The sequence below is a fragment of the Pseudorasbora parva genome, chromosome 19 (genome assembly GCF_024679245.1).
Source record: "Pseudorasbora parva isolate DD20220531a chromosome 19, ASM2467924v1, whole genome shotgun sequence".
Lineage (NCBI taxonomy): Eukaryota > Metazoa > Chordata > Actinopteri > Cypriniformes > Gobionidae > Pseudorasbora > Pseudorasbora parva.
The window spans coordinates 7,985,186-8,006,646 of record NC_090190.1 but is presented as its reverse complement, the minus strand read 5'-3'; the positions used below and the strand labels follow the sequence as shown (position 1 = coordinate 8,006,646).

The 21,461-nt window shown below is 37.0% G+C and overlaps 1 protein-coding gene across 3 annotated transcripts in view; it reads right to left on the bottom strand.

The window, feature by feature from the left end:
• col16a1 (collagen, type XVI, alpha 1) overlaps positions 1 to 21,461 on the bottom strand; it is a 101,532-nt gene that overhangs the window by 2,682 nt on the left and 77,389 nt on the right. For all 3 annotated transcript variants that reach the window (XM_067425827.1, XM_067425829.1, XM_067425828.1), the window contains 21 exons: positions 20,730 to 20,807; positions 20,172 to 20,216; positions 17,190 to 17,234; positions 12,764 to 12,817; positions 12,607 to 12,660; positions 12,438 to 12,491; positions 11,099 to 11,143; positions 10,682 to 10,735; positions 10,338 to 10,373; positions 8,301 to 8,363; positions 7,972 to 8,043; positions 7,813 to 7,866; positions 7,674 to 7,718; positions 7,419 to 7,463; positions 6,929 to 6,982; positions 6,096 to 6,149; positions 5,617 to 5,667; positions 5,436 to 5,525; positions 5,308 to 5,343; positions 4,827 to 4,871; positions 622 to 822 (listed from right to left, as the gene is read on the bottom strand). In XM_067425827.1, the coding sequence (XP_067281928.1) occupies positions 622 to 822; positions 4,827 to 4,871; positions 5,308 to 5,343; positions 5,436 to 5,525; positions 5,617 to 5,667; positions 6,096 to 6,149; positions 6,929 to 6,982; positions 7,419 to 7,463; positions 7,674 to 7,718; positions 7,813 to 7,866; positions 7,972 to 8,043; positions 8,301 to 8,363; positions 10,338 to 10,373; positions 10,682 to 10,735; positions 11,099 to 11,143; positions 12,438 to 12,491; positions 12,607 to 12,660; positions 12,764 to 12,817; positions 17,190 to 17,234; positions 20,172 to 20,216; positions 20,730 to 20,807 (1,275 nt within the window). The remainder of the gene's footprint in view (positions 1 to 621; positions 823 to 4,826; positions 4,872 to 5,307; positions 5,344 to 5,435; positions 5,526 to 5,616; positions 5,668 to 6,095; positions 6,150 to 6,928; positions 6,983 to 7,418; positions 7,464 to 7,673; positions 7,719 to 7,812; positions 7,867 to 7,971; positions 8,044 to 8,300; positions 8,364 to 10,337; positions 10,374 to 10,681; positions 10,736 to 11,098; positions 11,144 to 12,437; positions 12,492 to 12,606; positions 12,661 to 12,763; positions 12,818 to 17,189; positions 17,235 to 20,171; positions 20,217 to 20,729; positions 20,808 to 21,461) is intronic.

The window sequence follows — 21,461 nt, the reverse complement described above, 5'->3', positions numbered from 1 at the left end:
GTTTATTTAGAACTATATATATTATATATATATATATATATATATATATATATATATATATATATATATATATATATATATATATACATATACAAGTACATGTAGATAATTAATATTACTCAGTACTTATATATAAACACACTGTAACAATGACCCTGACTTTATACTCTGATTCTGAATAATAATAATAATAATAATAATAATAATAATAATAGCAATGATAATAATTATTAATGCAACTAAATATACACTACTATCACTACTACTAAATCAAATTTAAAAATACTAAATACTAATAAGACATATTAACTGTAAAGTATTTTAGAAAAGTTATATTATAATAATAAATATTTTACATTACAACTGTAAAATCACTAATAATATTTATGGCTGTCTTAATTCACTTTCAAATGATAAACCAAGATACTTTTATAAAGCATCTCTTTTGTTGATAAGTGTATGAGAATTATGAAAAGATAAGCGTTCACTAAGAGCAAATGCAGAAAGTTTGTGTGGTGGCGATCTGAGAAGTTACAAACACTGGCCGGATAAACTCGTGTATAAGAACGTTTGCTACTCGTGTGTAAGCCCTACTGTGTACCATCATTGAATAAGCCTCACATCATTCCCTGGGATTCCTGGTGATCCGGGAGTACCAGCAGGTCCAGGTGTACCGGGGCTTCCCTTTTCACCACGGGGTCCGACGGGTCCTATGATCCCTTCTGGTCCTTTGCCTCCACCATAACCAAAGGCTCCACCTGGTGGGCCGGGACGTCCACGCTCTCCCGGGGGTCCCCTTTGCCCCGCAGTTCCTGCTTCACCCTGAACGGGATCAAAAGAGCAGCTGTGATTTACCACACAGATGACTCTAGAACAATGACCACAGGCAACAAATAACAACACCATATAATAGGCTTTATATAGGAACAGTCCACAAAAAAATAACAAAAAAAATCAAGGTTCATCCCATGTATTTTTATGAAATGTGTGGCAAGCATGAATACAGTGGTTGTGGCCTATAATTTCATTCTGGCTTGCTGGTTATATACTCTTTGTATAAATATTTTTGTAAATTAGCTATTGATTAAATCAATGTTGCTTAGTCAGGGTAGACTAGAGTTGAGTGAGGGATAGCTTTAATGTCTTGTGTTGTTTTCCACACATTCCCCCCCCCCCCCCCCAAAAAAAAACCCTTGGTATGTGACAGTATAACGTATAGTATGTGCTGTAGGCCTGCTTCTGTCTCTCACAGCTTCGTTTTTATTCACATCAAAATAAATGCTGCTGATTCCTCACAGAAGTCCATTTTACTTACATAAACATGCCAACTAGTGAATACTCTACATTATGAAATGTAATGTGTACAGTACATCCTTTAAAGCCTTTTCATGCACAAAACCCCGCAGGAACACTCCTGGATGAATGAATGAATGAATGAGGCATTTATATAGCGCTTTCATATGTACTACTGTACATCCAAAGCGCTTCACACTCATGTCAGGGGTCTCTCCTCAACCACCACCAGTGTGCAGCATCCACTTGGATGATGCGACGGCAGCCACAGTACAACGGCGCCAGTGCGCTCTCCACACACCAGCCATAGGTGGAGAGGAGAGAGGGTGATAGAGCCAATTCAGTGGATGAGGATTATTAGGAGGCCATGATTGGTAAGGGCCAATCAAGGGAATTTGGCCAGGACACCGGGGTTACACCCCTACTCTTTTACGAGAAGTGCCATGGGATTTTTAATGACCACAGAGTCAGGACCTCGGTTTAACGTCTCATCCGAAGGACGGTGCTCTTTGTCAGTATAGTGTCCCCATCACTACACTGAGGTGTTAGGACCCACACAGACCACAGGGTGAGCACCCCCTGCTGGCCTCACTAACACCTCTACCAGCAGCTCCTGGTTTTCCCGGAAAAATGGAAAATCAACATCATTTAAAGTAAAAACTGCAAATAAATAACATTTAAAATATATATTTTAAAATAATTTACCAAATAACACTGTATTGCAACCAAAGCATTACAGTCGAGCAGTGCTATTTTAGTATTATAAATATATTAATATAGTATGCATTAATGTTTTGAAATTTTTATTTAAGTTTAATCAGATTTAATTTTAGTTTTAGTTATTTCTGTCATTTTATTAGTTTTATTCAAAACATTACGCCGCATTCACACAGGGCGTAGGCGTTAACGCTTCCCATTTACTTTGAATGGGTGACATCATTCGTTGCCGAACTTAATTGTGGTTTCCGTCGCGGCGCTTCATTCGCGTTCCAAACGGCAGAAGTTGAAGATTTCTCAACTTTTCAAGCGCCAGCGCAGGCGTCATCCAATCAGATCGCCGTATGCAAATATCCTACAGCAGACGCTAGCCAACAGCTTTGAGCACCTGTGCAGTGCACTGACAACAACTACACGGGCAATCGCAATCACACATAACACCAAATCGGCATCCATTTCGTCTCACAGACTAGCTGTCAAAAAAGGCGCTTTTTTGTGTTGTGTTTTGGTCCAGGCGGCAAGTTAATTTGATTGGCTATTGTCACTATGACGATCGCGTCAGCACCCAGCTTCAGCCACGCCCTCCGTCAAGCGTTAACGCCTACGCCCCGTGTGAATGCGGCGTTACTTTGGAATACACTGAAAAAAAGGTGTGGTGGATTTACATGATTTAATCATGTACATCGGTTCCACATTAAGTTAAACAAACAAAATTTGTTCACATAACTTCAACATCATACAATGAAGTAAATTTTAAGTAACCCAATTGAGTAACTCAAAATTATTTTAATATGGCTTACTAACAACATGATGTGCACAGAGGGGCTTGAGACCCTGCCTCTTTAATAAAATCACAAGCTTATATTGTTTTTCGTATATTGTTTTTTTGTATATATTTGGTCACTTGACTGATTTATAAGACTGCACTAGCTAGCTTTCATTCTGTTAGCCAGCAATGGTACATAATGAACATGTCAAGTGCTATGAAATGCTCTTTACTGACATGTGCTGTGCTGTCTCAGTCCACAGCATAAGCAATCGCTCCGCTCTTCTCCACTATGGTAACCCAGTATAATTTAAATGATTCTAATTATTCCAACATAAATAAATATTAAACGCTATTAAACAATATAAAGTATCCGCCTTATCTAATTTTGCCCCAAAAACACATAAAATAACACTTAAGTTAAATTTTCACTCTTTTCGTCAAGTCCCACGCAAAGCATGCTGGGAACTACAGTTTCAGCAAAAATCATGTTCGAGTACTTGATTGGTTCACATTAACCCCAAATAATATAATCTAGTAGAATGCACATTTAAGAGAATTACATTAATCGAAAGCAAAGAAATCATGTTTAGAAGAGAAACAATTTTGTTATTTAGATTGCAAATAATAAGATTACGTAAATTTTTTTCAGTGTAGTTTTAGTTTTGACAATTACAGCACTGCAGCTGAACAAGATTAGTTATATTTTTCCCCAATGAAATGCATGACTCATTTAGAAAGTAGTCTAAAATTGACAAGCAAACTTTGATTTTGTGGATATATATTTTGTTGCTGCTGTGCATTGTTATATTTTCAGTTTGGCTATATTAATGATGACCTTTTCTAATTTTATTGTCTGCACTTAGTACTACTAAATTATCTATGCAAATGCTAATTAATGCTAATAGTTATATTAAAAATACATTTTAAATTCATATTTAAGTATATTTAATGTTAATATTTATATTTAAAAAGACATTGCCACCTTAATAACTTTAAAGGCCACTTTTTGCTAAAGGCTTGTAGTGTAGTATAGGGTAGGTTATTTTTTAATATTTTAAATTAAAGCTACACTGTGTGATATTTTCCCCCATTTAGCGGTGTAAAGGTATACGACCATCCAGTGAATATTAGTTTCTGTTCTTCTCAATTCCGATTTCGTTTTAACTCCTACGGTGGCCGATTTAGTCCAAGATTAACATGGCTTCCAGTTCGACCTCGTTCATGACTGCCATCGAGTGTAAAAACGCGAAAAGCGAAGCTTGAATTTACGGGTATGTCCCTCTTTGGCTACTGTACTTTTAAGATGGAGGGGCAACATGGCGACCGGCATTCTAGCCCTCACCCGTATGTATTTTCAATGGCATATTATAAACTTACGAGAATACTTTATTACTTGAAAGGAGTAAATATACATTAATGAGCACATATATTTTTGAAAGAACTAAGTGTTTTTAGCTAAGAATAAACTAAAAAAGTTACACAGTGTAGCTTTAAGAGTATAGTTTGTGAGGCTACAGTGTCAGGCAGCATTCCCAACACTGATGTTGTACATGTAGCAGTCGAGCCACTTGTTTACACATTTAAGAGCTTCTGCTCATGGGTCGAGGGAAAAGCACTGCTCGAGTCTCATTCGAGCCTAAACTTAAAACAAAAAACAAAAAAAAACAACAGACAATGTGGTCCTGTCACAGTGACAGATAGAGGCTCCTTTATGGCTTTATTACCGAGCATAATGGTGTCACTATGTAAGCCGAGAGTGGTGTTCAAACAGGCAACTGTGGCAGACGAGATTAAGAAAAATAAAAATAAAGAGTGAAGGGAAAGTCAGGTTAGATAATAGGCTCTTGTGATTGCAGATGGAGCCACCTGACAACTTCACTGAACAAATGTAAGCATAAAAACTAACAGGATGTGTTGAGCACACATTGATGGGAAGGGAAACACTCTCTTAGGCCTGAATAAGATGCACCCAAATGCATGTGGAAAGATGACAGTGTTCAATGGTGCAATGACATTATAACAGAGATGTGAAAGCAATGCACCTTACCTTCAGTCCCTGTGGACCAGGCTCTCCTGGCAGGCCTGAGGCTCCCTGCGGTTACAAATAATTAGAGGAGTGAAACTGGGACATGTAGTACAGAGTTTTGCAGTAATAACTATTGTGTCTATGCTCACAAGATCCTGATTTTAATAATCCAATTATGCTTCAAGAACACTTCAAGAATTCTGAATAAGACAGCTGGAATTGATTGGTGTTAATTGAAAGTAATAATAATACAATTAAAAAACTAAAAAACCAAACACTTTTTATGTGTTTTGGCTGTTCATTTACTCTACAATGGCATTTTGGGGACCTGAAAACACAAACCTTTGAGAACATGTTTTAAATGGCACCTTTTTGAAAACAATACTATTATCGACTACCCTGAATTTGTGAAAACGGTGATGTCATGCGCATGCATATTACGTTTTTTGTCTATAACAGGGTAGTTTTTCATATACTAATGCAAATCAAATCAGATACTTACATCTTTACCTGCTGCTCCATCACTCCCTGGTTCACCCTACAGAAAAAAGTTTTGAAAAAAAAATTGAATTAGAGTCCATAAAACTTATGGTATATATTATTGTAAACCAACTAAGTTTAAGTACTGACCATCAGCCCTGGGTGACCTGGGACCCCTGGTGGGCCAGGTAAGCCAGCCTGTCCTCTCTCTCCCGCCTCACCTTTTTCTCCCTTAATGCCCTAGTAAAGAACAAACACGACATAGTAACGCATTCAACTCATTAAAAACATCACTGACACATTATCTGTTTTGGAAGACAAATTTGCTCACCACCCCAGGTGGCCCAACTGGTCCCGGTGGCCCTGAAGGTCCGGCAGCACCCTAGAAATTTCCAAGTGCAAGCATTATGCCATCACTTTCTCAAGTTTTATTATTATAAATTTTTTTGTACACTACCGTTCCAAAAAAATGAACTCAGTAGGATTTTATTTTGTAATATTTTCATAAAAAAAAAAAAAAAATTATATATATATATATATATATATATATATATATATATATATATATATATATATATATATTATATATATATATATATATATATATATATATATATATATATATATATATTAGCCATTAGTATGGCTCATGCGACTTGAAATTCAGCTTTGTATTAAATAAATGCCTCCTTGGTGAGCAGAAGAGACTTCTTTTTAAAAAAAAAAATCATTTAAAAATAAGATTTTTTGAATGTTAGTGCATATGTGCAGACTTAAGAAAATAGATTATAAAATATTTTAAATACGTACCAAATGTCCTGGAGCTCCAGGTGGTCCTTGAGGTCCAGGAGAACCATGATCACCCTGTAATGCAAGTAAAAGATTTATTTAATTATGCAGACATGTGTCAGATCGCAATTTGTGTTTTGCATGTGTTGCATTCTCAGGATTGCGCCACCATATAATATTTTGGACATAAGCGTAAATTGTCTTCTGATAACTGTCGTGATAAAGCAACTATTTAAAGAGAATATTCCTGAACAAATGTGTTATTACATTTGCATTTAATCATTTAGTAGAAGCTTTTATCCAAATGAGGAAAGCAATAGAAGCAATATTGGTGGAACAGCATGCAAGTGCTGTAACAAGTCTCAATTAGTCTAGCGCAGTACACATATTTATTAAACAAACAGAAAACGAATAGATTAGTTAAGTGCCACCAGGTGGGAACGGTCCAGGAAAAGGTCCGCGAGAGTGATTTCCGCCGTTCACTTGCAGAACGAGTGGTGGTTAAACCTGAACAAGCGAGTTTAGGTAGATTGGTATTATAAACATTAGTATGTCTCTTCATCTTCATCCTGTGTGAATAAAACAGTGAAATGGCTTGGTAAAAAGAGCTAAGTCAATCTCTCCCTTGAGTCCTGAGGTCTGTTACTTCCACAGTAACATGACAACACACATTAGGAATGCACAATGGGATCACACGCTTACAGCACATCGGCCAAGCATTTGTATCTTTGTTTGCTTACTTACATAGAGTATGTTTCTGGTTTAAGGGTGCAGAAACCTATTTTCAGAGCATTCTTTCATTATCTGAAATCTATAGAGCATTTGTAGAGAAATCTATAGTGCAGACAGCTTACCTCTAGACCAGGCCTTCCTGGTGCTCCAGCTGGTCCCTGAGGTCCTATATCTCCCTACAGATAACAATAAAGAAAAGAGATGGGTGATGCAGCATAAAAAACAAAGAAATATGTAAAAAGACAGAATAACACATGGAAACAAAAAACAGTTGTTATGCGCAATTAGAAGTGCCAAAAGGATTTGCAAAAATAAAGCTTGTTTCCAAACAGTTTTCTTATCATCCCACCCCAAGCTTACGCCATAGGCTGAGCTCGAACATGTTGTGCCATTTATACAAAAGAACAACATAAAAAATGCAATAATAACACTTTTGACTTCATATATCTCTTACTCGTGGTTGTCTCTGTTCATTAAGAGAAAGTATTATAACATCAAAAGCATTACACACAGACAGGATCAATAGAAACAGTCATCTTTTATTCATCTGTGTGCTAAACTTTTCAAATAGAAATAATAACAAGGCTATGAAACTCAAGAAAAGGCTCGTACTTTCATTCCTGGGAGACCCGTGTGCCCTTTGATGCCCTTGAAACCCTGGAATGAGAAACAGTTTTACAGTGAGTCTCTTCCAATCAGAGAAAAGTCAGGTCTAAAGCAAGTCAAGCTCCTCCTCGGAGACGCTTAATTAAAGTCGACTTTGTTCTTTGTTCCATCTGTTGATTTTTGAATTCATGTGTCACTGATAAAATCCACAAAGAACTTGGAAAATGAAAACGAAGAAAGAAAATATGGCACAGTTAATACCGGTATTCCTCTGGGTCCAGCAGGGCCAGCTGGTCCAGGTTCGCCCTGTGTGATTGTGGGAATAAAACAAAGATTGAGAAAAATAGAACCAAATCTGACAAAAAACAAGAAAAACTGTTATAACTTTTTTATTTCTGACCCTTAAACCTGGTTTTCCATCTTTGCCATCTAATCCTTCCATTCCAGGTGGTCCCTTGAAACAAACACAAAATGCAAAGCAAAATAAAATGTTTAGTCAAAGTTTGAATTTTTACAGCTAGACGTAATAGGAGTCTCTCCAGAGGATTCTGACACTCACAGGCATGCCTGGGGACCCGCGTGATCCTGGGGGACCTGTGGGTCCCTGTGAGCCCTGAATTCCAGCACTACCCTAGTGGAGTGGATAAAGTAAGGTGAGTGTTTTATATATATATATATTCCAGAGCCATTTTACATCCAAAGTACATCATGTCAGAGTGCTTGTTTGTGAAAGTGACTGTTAAGAGATAATGCAGATGAATGGTGAGTCATCTTTAAAATGCCATTGCTCTTATAAGGATTTATTTCCAACGTGAGCGAGGAATGTCACCTTTGTGGTATAATTTCATTCATCAATGCATTTTACGGCATTATAAAACTGTCACTTGCCTTTTCAGCCTGTGGTCCTGGAGGGCCCGGGGGACCTGCTTTTCCTGGGAAACCTGGAGGACCCTGGAGACAGGAAGGCAACAATAAGAGATCTGGGTTTGTTCCATTTGCATATACAGAGATGAGGCTTATTTCAGAATTGAGATGTCAATATTAATTCTATTTCTATTCTATTTTAGAATAAAACAGGATATATTAAATAAAAAAAGTTGGGTGAAACATGACTTTACCTAAGGAATTTATTAGATTTAATGACCAGAATGTGAGTGAAGGACTCTCTATATCAGGGGTCTCAAACTCAGTTTACATAGGGGCCGCTGGAGGTAGACTCTGGGTCAGGCTGGGCCGCATCAAGTATTCCACAAAAACAAAAACAAAAAACAAGAGCACAACTGATCCAATCTTCTCAATCTTTATTATCAACAGTTCTTCAACATGAATCTTTCTTCTTTCCTCTGAATTTGAACATTCCTTTCTGAACGTGAATGGTTCATATAGGCTTCTCTTGCCTACTAAAAAGGGGTGATGTATTGAGAAATCCACTTCCCTTGAGCTTTTGATATATAAAAGGTCATGATAATAAAAGATCATCCTGTAAGTTTCAGAGCTGAAAACTTCCTTTTTAGTAAAAAAAAAAAAAAAACTATTATAGACACGAGGCCCAGAAAACGATTGTGAGCTTTATCCTTACGTCATAGCGCTACGAAACATCGCCTCTACAGAACGTGTAATTCAGTAGCCCCGCCCACCGACTCATGGAGCTGATCGGATCACTAGCCAGCAGCAATAAACACGTGGATAACAAGATATTGTGGAAGAACACAGTCGCTGCATAAGCTTCCTTCGGTTCATAATATTAGGAATGTGTGATACTTCCTTTATTTTTAAAGAAGTTCCAGTTCATGTGGGGAAGACTGAACGTGTGTTTGCTTCATTTCACTGTGGAATCGTTTGTAAACAAGTCTTAAGTGCTAGATTTGAGGACACAATGCTGTGCCTTCTATATTGGATCCAACAGGAATGGGTTAACAAACTTATGTGAGTAAAACGTAAAAAAATAATAAAATGTAATAGAATTAGTCCCAGGACTGTACCAGACGGGCTACCAAAACATACACCTGTCGGCAGAAATTCTTTCTTGATCTAGGCACGCAAGTGTGTGTGTGTTTGTGTATGTGTGAGCGCGCAGTTCACACTTATATCGACCGATTGTGCGGGTCATGTAATACAATCGCGGGTGGATGAGGAATAAATCATTGTGTTTGTTTGATAAAGACAAAGCAAGGCCATAACCCGGTCAAACAAAACAGTCACTGAAATTCTAGGTCTAATTCTAGTTGGGAAATTATCTATTTGGGACTATTTGCAATCAATATTTGCATTAATTTGCGTCAAATATATCATTAGTTCCAAGATTCTTCGCATGAGTGAATAAATACGTACATCCGCTGCTTATATTTGAGTTTATATTTGAGTACATCTGCTGCTTATATGTGAGCAAAGTTATTGAGTGGTCTAATAGTAGACTTTTAGTAAATCATCTCAAATATTCAGAGTTATAATCCGCTCTCATATAGTTTTCTTCTTCATTAAAATGTTCATCAATGATTGCATATTAAGAGCATTAAGCAACAGCATTAAGCGATAGATTGGCGCACTCATCTGTGTGTTTATGTGTGTGTGTGTGTAAAAACTGCACGAGTCAAAAGATCCCTGCCTACTTTGATTTGATTGGCCATCTGAGCGCTGTTAGAAAACTTTAGTTTCGACTGTCTGATCAGCCTCTGTTCCTGTCAATCACGCGGTGTCAACCCACACCCACACACACGCAAACACACACACACATGCACACACACAAAGTGAGGCAGAAAGCGTGGCAAGTGCGGCACATGCAACGACTCCGCAAAAAGATACTTTTCGGAATAACGCGCGGGCCGCACTACCACTAAACTTTGATGTCAAGTAGAGGGCCACAAAATATCCTCCTGCAGGCCGCGAGTTTGAGACCCCTGCCCTATAGGATGATTGAAATCCCACCTGTTGTCCTGGGAATCCTTGGGATCCTTGGAAGCCCTGTATACAAAAGATGTGAGAACTGTTACTGTGTGCACTGTAATTCGTAATCACAGCAACAAAATGAAGGTTATCCACCTGGGAATGTATTGAGTGGATACACAAATATAAATATTTATTTTCAAGGAAAAAAACTGAAGTTTAGAACATTTCTCAGATCTTAGGCTTGTATATTTGAAAGCACAAACAGAACAGCTTGCTCTACATATTGTATTATGAAAGAATGTGATATCAAGGGATATGTCAGATATAGAAACATTTTAAAGCATGAATTTTCTTGCCAATATATCAGTGAAATGCTTTCATACCTGATCTCCCTTTGGTCCCACGGGTCCCGCTGTTCCAGCTTCCCCTTTAGGACCCTGCCAGTCAAGAAAACGTATATGTTGTTTAGCACTACAAATTGTCACAGTTTTTGAGAACAATGTTGAATCTTGGTGAGAAGGAAAAGAAAAGAACAAAAATCAATGTTCTCTGAACAGTTTTTTACGTTGAAGCTTGTTTGTTTGATCTAAGAGTTATTACTCACAAAGAGAATACAAAAGAGAGTCTGGCTTCTAATGAATATACCGTGCATGATTATCAGCCATCCAAGACAGACATAAAGGATTGTTTTGAAAAAGCCAGTGATAAAAAAGACAAACCAATGAAGTGTAGTGCTATTGAGTGTCAGAGTATATGTGAAGCAGAAATAATAACAGCATTAAAACTGGATGTTTACTCACTGCTGGGCCAACTGGTCCTTGATAACCTGGAGATCCCGGTGGGCCCTAAATAAAACGAGTGCAAAGTTTCAAACACTGTTTAACAAGTCATTATAAGATTTCATCTGTGTATGTTCCTGTGTGGCTTCAACTCTCCAGTGGAGAGTCGGAACATAAAGAGTTGAGGTGGTCTGAAAAGTAGTGTTTTGTCCCGTTTTTTTCATGTGCGCATTAATGTTGAAAAGTTTGGGGTCAATAAGATTTTTAATTTCTTAAAGAAATTAACACATGCATTCAACAAGGACATATTAAGATGATCAAAATGAAATTAAAGCCTTTTACATACTGTTCTTCAGCAAAGAATCCTAAAAATTAATCATAAAGGTATATACATCATCCACAAAAATATTAGGCAGCACAACTTTTTTCAACATTGAAAATAATTAAAATGATTTTGAAGGATCATGAGACTGAAGACAGGAGTAATGATGCTGACAATCTCAAGAAAAAAACAAACATTAAAAATCTCAGTAAAAATTATAATATCGTAAAATGTTACTACAATTTAACATAACTGTTTTCTATTTAAATACATGTATGTTAAATTGAAGTAATATTTTACAATATTATTATTTTTACTGTAGTTTTGATTAATGAATAAAGCCTGGGTGAGCATAAGAAACTTCTTTTTAAAACCATGATAAATATTTTTGAACCATAGCATATTTATACCCATTCAAGGCCCGATCACACCGAACACGTTTTTGCAGCGAGAGGCGCCTTTTTTGAATGGATTTCAGTTGGCAGGGAGCGTTATGCGAGCTGCTTATGCGCCCTGGGAAAAAAAGTCAACTCTGAGCGGAAAAGCACCCAACGTCATCGCGTTTATTTTCTTTTGTCCAATCGAATGAATAGAGAGGCGGGCCTTCCGTTGTGTTGACCATTACATTGATTTGACTAACAGTACAGGTGATTCGGGGGTTGCCTAGAAACATTAAAAAAAACCCGGCAGCGCACTGCTCTTTTCTGAATGAAAAAACGCTTACCAAAAAAGGCAGTGCAGTGTGCCTCGCTTTTTCGACGAGGAGTTTCAAGCATTTCAAGACGTGTGGTATTTGAAACTCTGATTGGCCCCAAACATAAAAAACAGATCCAGTTGAAAGTCACTGAATAATCTGGACACTGTGGCCCAGTTTCACAGACAACATTTAGAATAATCCAGGATTAGGCCTTATTTCAATTAAGTAGGTTTTAGAAAAAATATTACTGGTGTGTATTTTGAGACAAAATAATGACACTGACATATTTTAAGATATGTCAATGCAAGTAGCTGTGTTTCAGTTAAACAGAGTGTTCTTACCGATTCTCCTTTATGGCCCGCAGTGCCTGGACTGCCACGCTCTCCTTTTAGGCCCTGAAAAAAAAAAAGATACCGATTTCAACCCACAAATCAAACATTCAGCAGGTATACCGCCTGTCACAAAACACTATGCATCTAGTCAATTGGGCAAAATGTTGATTCCACTTACAGGGAGTCCAGGTGGTCCCATAGTTCCAGGATAGCCAGGGTTTCCCGGTGGACCCTTGATAAAACAACAAACCCACTCAACAAAACAGCAATCTGTGCATGGGCACCTTTTAGTATATATTCCTGAATTACTCAAAACATACTGTAAGTTGACTCACCTGTTCACCTTTTTGTCCTGGAAGCCCATCTGTCCCTCTCTGACCTTGTTGACCCTATGATTACAATAAGCAAAAAGGCATTAGAGGCTGAGCCGCCAAAAATATTAAAGACCCCCTGTGGTGAAAAATCAAGGTTTTAGTTTTGTTTATATGTCTATGTGGTGTTTTTAATATGCTTTCAGACAAACCATGTGCAAATTCATTAGTCAACACCATTGCTGAGTATTTTCTCTTTAAAACTGCAGTGAAAAAAAATACATGGTTTGAAATCAGCAGTTTCTGACATCACAAACTGCACTGTAACCAATCACATCAATGTGTGAGTGGGCTTTAGCATATCATTAACTATTCTCTGAAGCAGGGCAGTCTCAATAGAACCCAGGTTATCCCGATATATATTTCTATTTTTATGAAAAATCGTAGATTTAGCAATATAGCGGGGGAATTATGTATATTATGATGTTATGATGAACTGTGTGCTTTTCTCCACTGACTTTCTAAGATGTTCAAAGCGTTTCTAAAGATGCTGATTTTCAGCAGGCAGCTGTCTGACTCTGAGATGGCGAATGGGAATATGGTTTGTATAACATTAGCAACACATTATTAACAGTTTGATAAAGCCAAGTTCTAATCACATTAAAGCTGCAGTCCTAGCGGTTAATAAACAGAACTGCATGTGTCTTGCGGAAGAACATTACAGCCGGAGCTACTTCTCTCTGTTTATGTCAATGGCGAGTCACACAGTGCTCCTTCTGCAGCAATTCCCACCAGTCTAGCCTGAAATAGTCCCAATATAAACACTTATTATAAGTGAACTATAATGATTCAGGGTAAGACAAAAACACGGTTTGGAAAGTGAATTCCTGTTGTGAATTATCATTATATATTTTTTGTAAATATTGAACACAAATAAAGTTACAGACAGCAGCTTTAATTACCGCTATGTGTCTGGCACGGTCCAATGTTGTAAAAAGCAATACATAAAACCTATTACCATTCTGATAGATCGACATATAGATGACCCTCTATGAGTGAGTGGAAGCAGGGCTCATTTGCATATGGTTCCGCATATACTAGCTATTTTCAGGAAAAAAACAAAAACATTTATAACGGGTATTTTTGGTGATCAAAGATGAATTTTAAGGGATACTATTATTGACTACTGGGGTACTTTAAAGCTGCCCTATGTATATATTCCATCCGCTAGAGGGCGCCTATTCAAAACAAATGCGTAGTTTGATGACGCCAAGTTTGAGCTCAGAATCTTGGGACATGTGGCTTTAACCTAAAGGCACACTTTCAGCCGGGGTAAAATAGGACTTGGGGAGAAATCATGTTGTTACAGATGTTTCATTCTGTTACAATGTCCATGGATACGGTTATTAATGTTACTGTAGTATGAAGCAGAGCAGGACCGAGTGTTGTGGAGCTGAGCAAAGACGCTGGAGCGACTGTTACGCAAACACACGCCTCACGAGTAACGGCCGTTTCACACCGCAAGCGTGAGCGGCGCGTGAGCAGCGCGTATTTTTTTCGGCGCCCATGTTAATCATAGAGTGCATTCACACCGGGAGCAGGAGCAGCACGTGAGCGTCAAGCAGGAGCGTCGCGTGAGCAGCAGTGAAGCGGGGGTTTCGGCTGCGAGCCTATTTTTGCTGCGCTGCTGACGCTTCTGACGCTCAATTAAAGTGAAAGCACACTTTTAAAGGACAAAATAAATGTGATTTCACACAAAAAGTGCCTAAAATGCACACAGGAAGCACGTGTAGTGTATTTGAACAATAACTGGAGTATGTCAGAGAAGAAAACGAAGAATAAAAATATCTGTGGAAGATTTTAGCAATTTAAACTTGTTTTGATTATTCAGTTTGGGTGAAAGTATGGTTATGATTATAAAAAATAAAGTAAACTAGCCAGAAAATATAACAAACTTTCGTTTAGTTTAGTATTTAATACTCAGACAGGTAAAGGCTCTCGGTCTGCAGCTGCAGTCACGGTGCAAAACGAAAGCACACTTTTGATGGACAAAATAAATATAATATCACAAAAGCGCTCAAAATGCAGAAAAATAAAACGAAGAATAAAAATCATCTGTAGAAGATTTACCCATTTAAACTTGTTTTAATTATTCAGTTTGGGTGAAAGTATTATAAAAAGTAAAGTAAACTAGGCAGAAAATATAATAATTTATTTTAGTTTAGTATTTAATACTCAGACAGGTATAGGCTCTATCATTGTGGGAGCTGCTGCTGTGACGCTGCACCAACGCTTCCAGTGTGAATACACTCGCGCGTCTGCAGCTGCAGTCACGGTGTAGTTACGCTGAAGTGCAGCTCACGCGCTGCTCACGCTTGCGGTGTGAAACAGGCGTAAGGGGATTTTTATTATGACGGGACACAGCTGCCAGCGAGTTTTTCCGATACATTTAAGTGTGTTTAAAACGATGTTATGACGTTACTCTGTGCGTTCGCTCAGCAGCTGTCAGACGTCCCGGCTCCTTGGTTAAAATAGCAATTTTCTCATAATTTACAAATAGTTGGAAACATCTGGGGTATTTTAAGAAGTCAACTGAACAAAATGTACAACACTGGCCTAGTGGTTTTTGGGTTATTTTACTACAAAAATACTACATAATGCACTTTTAATATTATAATATCACACTATAATCAAGTACATTTTTGGCCATTTGGTTGGAAAATACTTATAATTTTTCACCAACTTGCAGTTCAGATCATTTTGATCTTAAATTACAATAGAAAAAAGTGTATACATATGCTTGGCATTTATTTCATAAGCAAGGGTTGAAAGTAAGAGGAATGAATTAATGTCATCTGTATTCCAGAAACACAGCCAAATGATGCAGAGTTTTTGTTTATATTGTTTCTACCTTAATAGTCACAGGACTAAGCATGCCTTTCGGCTATTGCACGCATAATGAATATGGTGTAGACCTGAGCTGAATATCACATTGGATAATCAATCAGTAAATGCTTCCTGCAAAGATTCAACACTTAGAGTTGTAGCTATGATTTGTTTTCTTAATCGATTTGACTCATTTCCCTAAACAGAGGTCAATGCTCTTTACACAATTAACATAGTGATCTAAACAGTTCATAATGTTCCTAGACTGATTGTTCCTATTTACTAATTTACATTTTCTAAACACATTGACCTTAGTTAAAATCGATTGAGAAAAATTGTAAGTAAAGTTACGCCCTGTGGGCAGAAAACAACATTTTTGTAGGGACATTTTATTCAGCTAGGTCAAGAGAAAACTAGACTGCAATATCATAAAGTAAAATAAAAGTGCATACATAAGGATAACAATGAAGTTATGAACTGCCAGTAGCAAATCAAACATTAAATCAAACATTAAGGCCCAGTTTTACTAACAGCACTTAGATTAAGCCAGGGTTGGGCTTTAGTTCAATTAGGAACAGCTTTTAAAAACATGCATGCCTTATAAAAATATTACTGGTGTGCATCTTAAGACAAAACAATGGCACTGGCATATTTTAAGATATATCAGTGCATGTTGCTTTCAGTTAAATTCATTTTAGTCTCAGAAAGTGTATTTCCATGTCTAGAGGGTGGATTTGCTCTAACTGGTTTAACTCATTATATTTACGAATAATTAATGAAAGTAGTCTGTTCTAAATTCACACCACTGTTTGAGCCAGACGTTGATACGCCACACAGAACACTCCAACAAACAAAGTTGTGAAACTGTCACAGAGCCAATGTTTAGACTCTTCAGGAACTTAATAACGTCTCTGCACATTAAACAGAAAATGGAGTAGGAGTATTTGAATTCATCTTTAAATAATAAGCTAAAAGAAAAGAGGAAAAATGCCCCTCAACCGGTTGTGTCTGTTGGCAAAGTCTTTCTGTTATTCTCCTGAATCTTGCTGACTGCACAGTCTCCTGAGCGGTCCAGTTATATATCATTCTATTAGTGGATCAATTCCACAGAAAATTTCAATTTGGAAAACATCAGCCTACTGTAAATCTTTATTTTCAGTTTTTCTGCGCTAATGGGAAAAGAAAAAAGAAAACGGCAAAAAATCTACACCGCTGAGTTTGTGGTTTCAGATTCGATTGAAGCACATTAAAGAGAGTCGGATAAAGCTCACAAAGCATAAACTGGACGACATTAAAATAAAATCCATTCTGACTCAGACTCAATTCATCAGTAAGTCCAAATCCCTGCTAAAACATGCCGTCCAAAGCGTTGCAAAATAACCTGTCAGCACCACATGCTCAATGGCTATGGAGAGATAATTGAACAAGCACAACAACAATACAGTTTTATTTCTGTGCATGTATTACAGCGCACGGGAGAAGACGAGCCAGCTTTCTGAGGTAATTAAACATCCTCTGAATGTGTTTGAGCGAGCTGATCGTAAGATGCTGTGCTTTGACTTACGGTCAGGCCAGGGGGTCCTTGGGCACCAGGGAAACCAATATTGCCCTATGAAAGACATAATAAGAGAGCAGCATTTAGAAACATCTTCCTTTATAATGGACACAAAATCAATAAACAGTACAAGCAATCATGTTAAGAAGTCCCTTGTCTCGTTGTCATTCAACCTGTTTCGCTTGGTTTTGAACTGAATGTGATGTTGGTAATGAAGCGTGACGCAAATCAACAGAATTGGGCATTACGGACAAACAATTTGTGCGGACCAATGGAGAGCGCTAAAAGGACCCCAATAAACTTTCAACGGATTTCATTGATTTGTTGGTGCTCTGCAGAGCAATAACTGATACACAAATGTCCCAGCATAATTATTACAATTAAAATGTTTATTTATCAGCATCATTACTCCAATCTTCAGTATCACATGATCCTTCAGAAATCATTCTAATATGATTTGCTTTTTTATTATTATTATCAATGTTAAAAACAGTTATGCTGCTTAATATTGTTCTGGAAATCATGATAACATTTCAGTATTCTTTCAGAACAGCATTTATTTAAAATATAAATATTTTCTAACAATGTAAATGTCTTTACTGTCACTTTTGATCAACAAAATGCATTATTTCTGAGAAAAACAACAACATTAATTTGTTTAAAAACAACAACAATAACAACAAAATGGGTAGCATTTTATTTTACAGCCCTGTTTCCAATGTATATAATATGTACTTATTATAGTAATTACAATAACTGGGTAATAATAACTAGGTAATAACACTAAACCCTAAACACCTAAATATTAACTGCAGTACACTGCAAGTACATATATATCTGCACAAAAAGGGTCATATCTGGTAATATCTGGCCATGGTAAACTTTAGTGAAATTTCAGGTATGTATGTGGAAAAATCCTGAGCTAAGTTAGACAGAACAGTACATTTCCAGAAACACCCAGATACTTGGCATACACGGACATCTTGGACATTCAGACCCTTTCATAGGTAAACGACCAAACTTTTGAGGAAAGTCTGTGGCCCAATAATTGTCTGGTTTAGGTGTGAAAATGTCCCCTCACGAAATCCTTGAGGCGATTACGTGCCATGGCAACAATGGCTGTAGCATAGTAGTATGCCTCAGCAACATGCATCCGAAGTGGTATCCTTACTATATACATTTTAAATACTATATATATATATATATATATATATATATATATATATATATATATATATATATATGGAAATATCCGGACTGGTGGAATTTGATGTACACGGTCAGGAGTACTTGTGGATGCTTCCAGAAATCAGTGGTGTATACAGTACAGGAGTTTACTAGTCCGGATGCACCTCTATGGAGGACCAAATTACTCAAAATGAAATAATTCAATCAATAAAGAATTCAATGAAACAACAATTTAAATGTACCAATTTATTCTGAAATAATTAATTAATTAAATAATTAAATTAAATATTAATTCATTCAATAAATAAATTATTTAGTAAAATTACATGAAAACACAACATTTATTGTTTAATATATTTCCCAACTACCTCTTCCACACACAATATTCTTATGTTTAAAAATATATATTTGTCATTATTAAAAGTGATGTATTTATAATAATATGCTGTATTTATGAACTGGACACCTATTTGAAAAATCATGCATTTCTAAAGCACGATTTTCCCAAAGTATTTTTTTCATGATAACAGAGGACATTTCACAAATGCCATTCAACAGGCAGTGGGCGGTGCTTGGCGCTGTTTGGATAATCCTTTCAGATTGATTACAAAAACGCAATGCTTTAAACACAGCCACAGTTCTAACAGTTTTCATGTTTTTAGAAAATAAATTTTCAATCACAAATAAGAAATGACAAGCACCCTTGGTGTCACCACACCACACACAGATCGATCGGCCATGTCTGTCGACTCTTCAACTTCAAACCAATCAGTGCCAAGCACCGCCCACTGCCTGTTGATTGGCTTTTGTGAAATGTCTTCTATTATTATGAAACAAATCTTTGGGGAAATCGTGCTTTGAAAATGCATGATTCGTCAAAGAGGCGTCATTCATAAATGCAGCATATTATTATGAAAAACGTCGTAAATAATGAAAAAATATATTTTTAAACATAACAATAGTGAGTGTGGAAGAGGTAATTGTGAAAAATATTAAACTATTTAATGTGATTTTACAAAATAAATAGATACATTTATTGATTTAATTAATATTTAATTAAATGTATTATTTAATTATTCAATTAATACATTAATTATTATTTCAGAATACACTGGTAAATTTAATTGTTGTTTTATTGAATTCATTATTTATTGAATTATTTCATTTTGAGTACTTTGGCCTTCATACACCTCTTTTCATGCAGTCCACATGAAAAATGAAGTGCAACAGAAAGGTTGTGTGCATATACATACATATACAGTGATTAAAAAAATGAATTAAAGGCACTTGATATCAAAAAGGGTTGCAGACTCCTGGTCTATAAAAAGAATCCTCCCCGGCCAGTGCACACAAGTTAAAATGGGCACAAAGTCTTAACTCTCATTTCCAACTTGAAATTAGGTTAGGCACAGGTTTGGGACTCTTTTGGAAAACCTGCATTTCTGGACCAAACCTGTAGGGGGCTCTCTAACCTCACAGCAAAGACTAGCTACTATACTGTATTCCTTTCTTGGACTTTCCTAATTGAAAACACTGAACCTGAGAGAAAATAGATCGTGCAAACAAACAGTGCGCTGTGGGACTAAATGCTAATGACTAAATGAAGTCATGCAGAACAGTTCACCGTATGCTGCACTTCTGAAACAAGGTCTCAGCATTGGTTTGTCTCTTATGATATGGTCTGCACTCTGAACGCCATCTGGGGTCACTCGATCTCAGTTTCGAAGAAAAAAAGGGCTAAAAAAGGGAATCCTGCCAGAAATAGCCACAATCTGGAGCAGAACGGGTAAAGTGGAAACTTACCGGGGCTCCAGCAGGACCAAGAGGTCCTCGCTCACCTCTGGGACCCTAGAGTGAACACAGACGAGTTTAATGTTATATAGAATAGAGGAGCAGGGGGAGCAACCATCATAACTGTGTTAGGGGGGACACTTTTTTTTTTGGAAAATAATCATTACTGGCAATATAACATGATGACTAAGACCAAGCAGAAGCCTCTACCAAACGGTTGCATCAGCAGTGAACTGAATGAATGTGCAGGCGTGAAGTAATCCCACTATGCCTAACGCCCACTTAACTGGCTTTCAGCTAATTATTTAGGATGCCTGGTGTACCTTACATCACCTAATTAATATTCATGAGTCAAGATCCCCCCTTTTCAGATCATTCCAAAGCCTCTGATAACACTGATCTGCGACAGAATAAAAGAATTTGTGTGTGCTATATATCATTTTTGCAATACATTTTCTCATAATATTGGAGTTTGTGTTGTTAGCTTAACAGCAGTTAGGATGCAGCAGAGCTCTTGCTTCCTCTCTAACTGCCACTGGTAGTAAGAGAACAGTTCTCTGAATCTCTTACCGGTTCTCCTTTGACTCCTGGGTTCCCTGGGAATCCGGGCACCCCTTGTGCACCAACACACTGACCACTGTTACCCGTCTAAAAACAGTAGACATAAGGTGTTGCAATTAAAAAACTGCTTGCACAATTTGAAGAGAAAAATAATGTTTATGTGATGTAAGGGAACTGATTTGTCTCAGTATTTTCAGTAGCGTGACTAATGTAGCTACTTTTAAAATAGTATAGATTGTTAGGTAACAAGCTTCTTTTTCCAGCGAGTAGCAGTATCGTGTGTTCTTCCTAACATTCTGAATCATTTAGCGAGTTGGTTCGTTTAGATGTTCATGTAAATTAATTGTTTCAAGAGAATGAAACACCGTGACTATTTAGCTGAATGAATAACTGATTCGGCTAAATATTTCAGATAGGTATTTTGCTAAGTTTTCACAAAGGGTCTCAAATATTTAACTAAATGCTCATGTTCACCATGGCTGTGAGTCATTTATACAATAAAGGTTTTTTTACTAGTTAAAAGTGCCCCTGATATGCTTTTTTCAGATATTACATTGTGTTATAAAGCTGGTTGTGAATGGAAAGGGTCTTCAAAGTTCCAAAGATTAAAAAGTGCACAATAATGGAGTTACCGTCTCCCAAAAGTACGAACCAATTCTGAACTGCCTGAAATGAGTAGTCAGTAATTTAAGTCTTATTTCTAGCATCAACCTAGATTGGTTTGTAACAAATTAGCATAAT